This window comes from Alosa sapidissima, chromosome 10 (genome assembly GCF_018492685.1).
Source record: "Alosa sapidissima isolate fAloSap1 chromosome 10, fAloSap1.pri, whole genome shotgun sequence".
NCBI classification, from domain to species: Eukaryota; Metazoa; Chordata; class Actinopteri; order Clupeiformes; family Clupeidae; genus Alosa; species Alosa sapidissima.
Genome location: NC_055966.1, coordinates 3,549,545 through 3,558,324, shown reverse-complemented (window position 1 = coordinate 3,558,324; position 8,780 = coordinate 3,549,545). Strand labels below are relative to the sequence as shown.

At 41.7% G+C, this 8,780-nt stretch overlaps 1 protein-coding gene across 1 annotated transcript; it reads left to right on the top strand.

Annotated features, from left to right (window-relative positions):
* The first annotated feature begins 1,465 nt into the window (after window positions 1-1,465).
* LOC121721511 (DOMON domain-containing protein FRRS1L) lies at window positions 1,466-5,724 on the top strand. The gene is made up of 5 exons (XM_042108502.1): window positions 1,466-1,900; window positions 2,980-3,064; window positions 3,873-4,011; window positions 4,755-5,001; window positions 5,202-5,724. The coding sequence occupies exons 1-5, from the start codon at window positions 1,690-1,692 to the stop codon at window positions 5,372-5,374; spliced, it is 855 nt and encodes a 284-aa protein (XP_041964436.1). The 5' UTR covers window positions 1,466-1,689; the 3' UTR covers window positions 5,375-5,724.
* Window positions 5,725-8,780: the final 3,056 nt, after the last annotated feature.

Sequence of the window (8,780 nt, the reverse complement as noted above, 5' to 3'; positions counted from 1 at the left end):
TGTATGTGTGTGTCGGCGTCTGATGGGGGTGGGGTTATCTATGAATTAAGAATGAAAGATCATGTCAGTCTTTAAGGAGTACCAAATTCTCAAATGCACATACACACATTCACTCACTCACATATACATGCACACACACACATATACACATCCTGTGCAACCACACATATCTGAAACAGATAAACTAAGAAACAACACTGCCATCTGCTGATGATGGTGTCAATGAACAGGCGTATTCTGCTTTGTCCAATAGGTGTATTTAGACCAGCACTGCCATCTTGTGGTGCACTCTAGTACTGTAAAATGAACTACAGCACAGAGTTTTTTACCATAACATAACGTTTCCAAAATCATTTTGATGGCACATAACCTCTTAACCGAACAGCACTTCTGCCATTGTCTTAGCGGCCCTTTATAGGCGTCCTAGGAACTTTCTATGTTTGGGTAGGAACATTGCCCCCAGATGCATATTTAGTTTGTTTATTAGTGTGCTTCTCAACTATAGGGAGACCTCAAGAGCAATATCTTTACAACACAGATACAAAGTGAGTAGAGGCAAGTTGCATTGTGATGCCTTATCATAGGAGAACATGTTTGTGAATTACCTTAATCAGAATGACCTGTCCCTGGGCAGTAGGCCTGTGTTTGAAAATGCACCCCTCTGAACTGAAAAAAAGAGTGGCTTTGAGAAGTCTCTACTCAGGACTTAAGGATCTAAGTCTACTGTATACCTGAATATGTTTTTATTTGAAAGATGGGTGATTGTGCCATCCCAATTTTAGGCCATTTGTAGGCCAAAGCAGATGCACTTCATTCTGGTGTGTTTCTCAGGTTTCTCAGCCTATGAATGATTATTTTTGTATGTTTTATTTGTCTGTCTGATGACTTCCAGTGTCTTCGTTTGATCAGAAAGGGGGTTCCATAATTGATCTGTAACTGGACCAATAGAAACTATTTTGATAGGGTAAATCCCTTCCCCTCTGATGTAAATAAAATGCAGATAAAAACAGCAACGACATAGGCTAAACGGTTTTCTGTAGGCTGTTTATTACGATAACTGACGGTTGTAAACATCAATACATTCGAATAGGCTACTATAAATGTAGGTCTATAAAATCACAGTCAAATAAGCATGAATGAAATAGGCCTACATTCGTTCCAGATAAGACACGTCACACATTTCTATTGGACCACAATATTGATTGATATTGAGGGAGGGGGTGGACGAAACCATGAGCGATAGAAAATAGGCAAAATACAAAATGATTCCAATTAAACAAACAAAACAAAAAATACAAATAGGCTACTGAATAAGATACTAATTGATTTATTTCCAGTTACCCTTACAAATCAGAGCAATATCCCTCACAGACTTTGACCACCCATTCTGCCAGCTGTTTTAGTAGATCCGTTGCTAATCCCTCTACATAGGCTACTTGATGGTTTATCCTCTTTAGGCCTCTCACGAACCCCGTCCAGAACATGAGAGCTAATACCAGCGTTATTAGCCTTCTCAGATTCAGATCAAGGCTGTTCGAGCTAATGATGCGACGCTAACGGGAGTCGAGCGGGGGCCATACAGCCGAAACGCTGGCTAAATAGGCTACTTGTAGTTCAACAACAAAATGACGGCTTGAACACAGGAACGAGGATATTAATGTCAGTTTAATTTTTAGTTCTTGCTCTTGAATGAATCTAGCTATGTCCGTGTTTCCTTTACCGATGTTGCTACTCTTGGGCCCGGAGCTCTGGTTTGGAGTCACCACTAGCCCTACCGATGACAGCGCTCTCAGGGGCGGCCATGGGGAACACGGAGAGCCTGGCCATAAAGAGCACCATAAGGACTCGTATAGCACCTTCGCCTCCGAATTCCTGGAATCCAGATATCTCTCTGATGACGGTAAGTGAGGACTTTCTGATAAACGGGTTATCCCTAGCCCATCGAACGCAGATGTCAGTCTATCAGAGAATTTGAGGGGGATTTCAAGCTGTAGGCTATGTAAAATGTCGTGATATTATGCCCTACTGTCATTAGCCATGTACAATTAACGAAAGACTCTTGAAAGAAAACCCGTATTGTGCAAAATCTTGAATTTCCCCTTGAGGATCAATAACGTATCTATCTATCTATCTATCAAATAGCCTGCGAGCGCATCTACCGTGAGTGCCATCAGCACCATGGTCAGCACCCCGCTGTCGCTCCATTCCTGTGCCCCTTATTTTCCTCCCCCCGCCTGGGTTGTCTTTACTCATTTTAGATCTTCAACGTTCACCGAGGATGCAAGCAGTGTTTGCCAGCCATGGCTAGAGCAGAAGGCATTGTTGGGTCAGGTTTTAGTGAGACAGTGTGGATACAGTGAAATAAAGTATATTGAGGATTGCATTATTTGCAGCTGTGTGTGTGTGTGTGTGTGTACCTCTGATCAACCAAACTATTTTAAGTAGCCTACTGTTGTCAGTGTAGGTTTCCTTACCCTATATATGAAGAGTTTGGTTCCAAAACGCACTGATAAAGTAATTTCAGTAAAACAGTTGTTGTTTGTTTTATCCTTACTCAATTACTCAACATAACTGCAATTTTATTGATATTACCTGAAATACACCATTAAATTATATGACTTTTGTGTGTATATATATATATATATATATATATATATTGATATATATTACTAACTTCCTGTCCAATTCAATTTCATTGTGATTGAGGGGACAAGAGAAGACATTAAACCACATGGTCCAGTGTTTTTTCAGAGGATTGAATTCCATTTGTGGTGGTTGGTTTGCAGAATTAACTTAAATGCAACAGTTTTTGACAAATTAGCACAGCGTGGTTATGATGCTAACCAGAATTAAGCGTAATTTAGTACAACCTGGAAAATCATTGTGTGGTGGTCAGTGTTAATATTGTGGTGGGCCGCCACAAATAAGTCAATGTATGGGAAACACTGTAGTCATTGTGTGTGTGTTTCTTGGTTCCAGGTTATCCTTTTCCCACCGCTCCTCCTGTTGACCCCTTTGCACGGATCAAAGTCACTGACTGTGGAGTAACTAAGGGCTGTGTGAGGTGAGAAGAAAACACTCCTTAAATATGTGGCAGTTTGGTTAGTGACTCAGCTGTGTGTTTGCTCATGTATCAATAACGAGGCAGATCAAGCAGAAGCCTTAGAAACTTCTGCATTTTTAATGTTTGATGTGAACTGAACTCAAGCAAGCACACACAAATAGAGACAGAGTGTGTCCACTAATTTGTACCCAAATAGTACTCCGTGCACAGTGGGCTAAAATCTATTACTCAAACAACGCTGTTTGAGATAGCAGAAATTAGACTGAAGGCTGAAAACTCTTAATGGGCATAATGGATGAAAACAGTCCGTCCTTAATGTTTACTGTGCACTCTGGGGCTGTACAGTAGGTGCTTATGTTCATGTGTGTGCTTAGTCTGTTCTACTGGGCTGGCCTTTTGGACTAGCTCTTCTGTGTCTGTGTCAGAGAGTTTACATGCACAATCGAACACTCTCTTCTTTCCTGACCGTACAAAGATTGAACATGGCACTGCACAGCAAGGACTTGGCTCAGTATAGATGGCATAAGGTTGCTGGCTTATTGCTTTTTGTCAAGAGCCACAAAAAAGACCAATATCCTGTGCTTCCCTTAAACCAGGCGCTGTTGTTTGTGTTTCAGCACTTCACATCTCAACCAGACTTCATTCATTCATTCATTCATTTCGCTATTTCAAACTAACACATCCTACTATAGCCGGTCACATTTCACGGCAAAATCTTAAGGGCCTTATGGGTCACTGTTTATTAACATAAGAGAAAGTAAGTCCTTTGTAATATGTCTGACTATGGGGTGTGCGTATCCTTGTGTAGATATGGGAAGCCAGGCTGCGATGCAGAAACATGTGACTACTTCCTGAGTTTCCGGCGTATCGGCACAGATGTGGAGTTTGAGCTGAGTGCTGACACAGATGGATGGGTTGCTGTGGGATTCTCATCGGATAAGAAAATGGTAAGAAGCCAAGAGGAATGAGGTTTAAAGACAAATGATGAATCTGGTAATGGGCAATGTTTGGGTGTTGAGTTACATGCATGCTATCTGTGCAGCAGTCATATTAGAAGCAGTGGTTTACACATAGACTACAGAGAAATGAAGGAACAAGGCTGACTGCTTATTTTTTCCCCTTCAGCCTTCTTGCCACCGACCCCCCGTTTGCTTACTACTGCCACTTGCTCTAAGAAGTATAAATAAATGAAGGCACCATATTAAGGCCGGTGGTCGTGTAGTGGCTAAGGAACTTGGCTAACATACAGCAGTCGCAAAATATGAGGGTTCGATTTCCAATTGCCACATTGCCTTTGAGTAAGGCACTTAATCTTGAGTTATTCCAGTGAGACTGGCCCCTGCAATTGGTATCTGTAAGTAACTATGGATTAAAGTGTCAGCTAAATGCATGCAAAATCTAAATATGCATATGAAACTGAATTGAAAAAATGTAAAGAAAATATCTCCATCAACCTGCCCTCACCGACGTCAATGAGTGAGGGCAGGTTTATGTCATTTTGATTTAGCTTTCAACATTAAAAGAACATGTTATAATAATATAATATGAAATCTTTCAGAGCACCTTATGAAATATAACAGTAATATTAAATAAGTTGGTCATTAAACTGTACAGAACAGTAATAGGAATTTAGCTGGTCACTGTACGTAATCTGTACACAGTGTAACAGGTTCTTTCTTTCCTCTGTCAGGGTGGTGATGATGTGATGGGTTGTGTTCATGATGACAACGGCCGCGTTCGTATCCACCACTTCTACAATGTGGGCCAGTGGGCCAAGGAGATCAAGCGCAACCCAGCGCGAGATGAGGAGGGTATATTCGAGAATGGACGCGTGACGTGCCGCTTCAAGCGGCCACTTTACGTACCCCGCGAGGAAACACTGGTTGACCTGCACCTCAGCTGGTACTACCTGTTTGCCTGGGGACCTGCTATACAGGGTGAGTGTCTGGCTGCAGTAAAAGGTGTGTGTGTGTGTTTGTGTATGTGTGTGTGTATGTGTGTGTGGGTGCATGTGTGTGTGTGTGTGTATGTGTGTGTGTGTGTGTGCGTGTGTGTGTATGTGTGTGTGGGTGCATGTGTGCGTGTGTGTGTGTGTGCATGCTTCTTTGACCGCGGTCCTTTGTCTCTCCCATTACAGGATCCATCACCAGGCATGACATAGACTCTCCACCCGTGTCAGATCGCATGATCAGCATTTATAAATATGAGGACATCTTCATGCCATCCACCGCCTACCAGACCTTCAACTCTCCCTTGTGTCTCCTCCTCATCGTCGCCCTCACCTTCTACCTACTCATGGGCACACCGTAACCATGGCAGTAGTGTGAGGGGGCAAGGGGATCATGGTGCCAGCACGGCCGAAGCCTCAGAGAGCAAGGCTGAGAAAGCAATAAAGACTGAGTGGACACTCCGGAAGCGAGCTCTACAATGGGACATTGCACTCTGTCCAGTGTACATCTCTGACCCTGGTGTGGTCTTCATGTCCATTTACATTCCATAGGATTTGCACAAGCAAGCAAACAGGCACATACAGTCAGCTACTTACTCCATGCAGCTTCAGTAGAGGAGCAGCTCATCACCAGTTTGGTTTACCCTGGGGACAGACACTCTTTCACTGAGCACCAGAGACACACACAGGCACACACAGGCACACAGACACAGACACACAGACATAGACACACACACACACACACACACACAGTATACTCTCACATACATTGTGGTATTAATCTACATTTTCTAAGCTGGAACAGTTCATTTAATGCCAAAGGCATGAGCTGCAAGTCTGTACAGTTATAAATCCTTAAAAGTATATGCCATTTCAGTAAAAAAAAAAAACATTTCCTTAACACACCAGCATTTAACTCCACCCTACATGCCATGCTTGATACATTATTAGAAATTGACACTCAATAATACTACTGTGCCAAATCTCACTTCTATTGCTTTTATAATGCAGACACCACCAGAATGCACACATATTGGCACCATATTAACTATTGCCATTACTACTTACCCATCCATCAACACCAGTTTAGCAGTAACACCACTCCCCACCCCAAACCCAAACGCCTGCACAGTATTATTATTTGAAGTCATTACACAAACATACACAAGAATGATCTAGCAAGTTAGTAGGAGCGGGGGAAAGAAAAAGAAAACTGCACTACACAAATCAACAGCTAGCACAGAACAGAACAGCTAGCACAGAACAGAACAGCTAGCACAGAACATAGACTATAGATGATGCGGTGAATTCTTTTGATCATATTTTGCTTGCTGCAGCCTTTCATGCATTTCCCAAATAATTCTTGCGAGCAGTGTTAATTATGCCGTACAAAGTTGTTACGGTGGTTAGATGCAACATACTTCATTATCCTGTTCACATGCATGAACAAACTGACAATTTAATATCAGTCTGATGTTTGATCATGCTTAATAAATATATTGTTGGTTTACCTGTAATCCCAGACTTTCATTTAATGCTAATGTTTCTACACTTCATATACATGATGTGGAGTAAATCTAACACCAATGTGTTTGATGTAACCTATTACCAGAATAAGAGTAATATTTAAAGGTCAGATATTTTCCCTTTTTTTGCACCATTTGTAATTACTTTCTTGAGGTCTTAATTTCTGTCATATTTTGGTCAAAATACCAAAAGGAAGAAACATCACAACACCTTCTCCAACCCTGTCTGAGAACCCCTATTCAGAACGGTCCATTTGTGTGCCTGTTCCTTTGCAAACACAAGCATATTGCATGATGGCTTTGCTTCGACAGCAAAGGCCCCGAGCTTGGAGGATAAAAGCTTTAACACTTTTGTTCTTCGGTCGTGAACAGACTTGGTCCAGATGGTTTTGAAATCATAAAGGGAAGAGTTCTGAATGGCTCATTCTCGTTTCAGATCATTTCGCTCAATCATGTTTCTACCTAGGCAGCCTATAAACAAACTAGGTTGTGTTGTCTAGGATTATTAGCACTATTGAGAAGACGTCGCTCTGCAAAAGAATTATGCCAGTAACATCGCCACCGGCATGATGCCGTGGCCGCAACTGTCACCCGTTACGCTACGCTGTCCGGTGTCCGGCGGTCAGAGGCAATCGCGAGTCTGTGCGTGCGGGCGGGCACACGCAATCTCTTATGAAGCCAAGTGCATGACTGTTTGTAACTGTTTGCTTTCTGTTTGGTGTGCTGTTTACTGAGGGCATTCATATTAATCATTAATATCAATTGCAACAGCCAGAGAAATAAAAATCAATTTTACGAAAGGGAGGACCTTTGACCTACACGCAATAGACAGCGTCACTCACGAGACTCTAATAATGTTTATAACACCGAGCACTAGGTTAAACAGCGCTTCCGTAGCACTATGGAGAGGACGTCGCTGTGCGAAGCACATGAAGAATTGTGCCAGCATCGCCGGTTCGAATCCGGCATGATGCCGCTGTCGCCCGGTCTCCCGTTTATTTTACCGCTGTCCGGTAGTCAGCGCAATCGCGAGTCCGTGAGGGCAGGCACGCGCAATCTCTTATGAAGCCAAGTGCGTGACTGTTTGTAACTGTTTGCTTTCTGTTTGGTGTGCTGTTTACTGAGGGCATTTATATGAATTGTAGCTGTCGCTGAGAACACAGGTCACAGGTCTTTTTCTTTCTTTAAAATATGTATTTGTTGTTATTTGTTTTTACAATAATGTAATGTAAATATTAATAATAATTTGTCTATGTGAGTTTTGTTTACAAGGGTTGCAAAATAGTGGCACCTACAGGTCAAACTAGTTAGTTGCATTTCATTCAAGTTACTGTGGTCATGTGATCAGCCTAACTAATAGCAGTGCAAAATGAGCATGAAGTCCTTTTGGTGTTATGCTGCACACGGAGTTAGGTGTGCTAGAGAAAGAGTGAAAGAGTAAACAGTTTATCGAGACAGCAACTCCTAAATTTCTGGTCAGAAGGTGCACACGGTATGTTTGTTTGTGATGTTGTTTCATGTGTGTATTGTAATATAATAGTGCAATGTTTTCTAAGGCCATTAATACTAGTTTAATACATGAGCAAGATGAATGTTTACTCATGGACTCTTAAGAACATAATTATGTAGGCCTACAATATGCTCATGTGAGAATGTATTAGTTTTTTCCATTGCTTACACACTAAATCTTTTCTTGTCCCACAATTTTCTAAACATGTCTTCCAAACATCATAACCCCACACCAAATCTGCAAAACCATATACTAATTCTCAGTGTTTGACTCAGTTTTCAATTGACTAAAACACATTTTGCAAAACACCACACACAATTTTCTACCTAACACACAAAAATCTAACAGGAAGTAACTTGATTTCGTTTTTTTAAAACACAATCCATGCCACACCAAATCACCAGTGCTTCACTCTCTCTCTTCACATGTGTAAACACTCTTTACTTAACTGAACACCATCCAATCATTGCCTTAGTATAGGTCTATGAATAGATATACTCTCTATATAGGTATGGACCCTTTCAATATGCTCCTAGAGGATTTCCGGTTGAAATATTCAGAACCAATGCAGATACTTTGAAAGGAAAATTACAGTAATCAGACTTACAGTAATGCCCCCATCCCCCCCCCGCCCCACACACAAACACACACTTGTCTTTGGAAAAAGCAAAGCAATTTGATAGTATAGTCAGTCATTTCCGTCTTAGGCAAAGAACTCCATGTACATCTGGT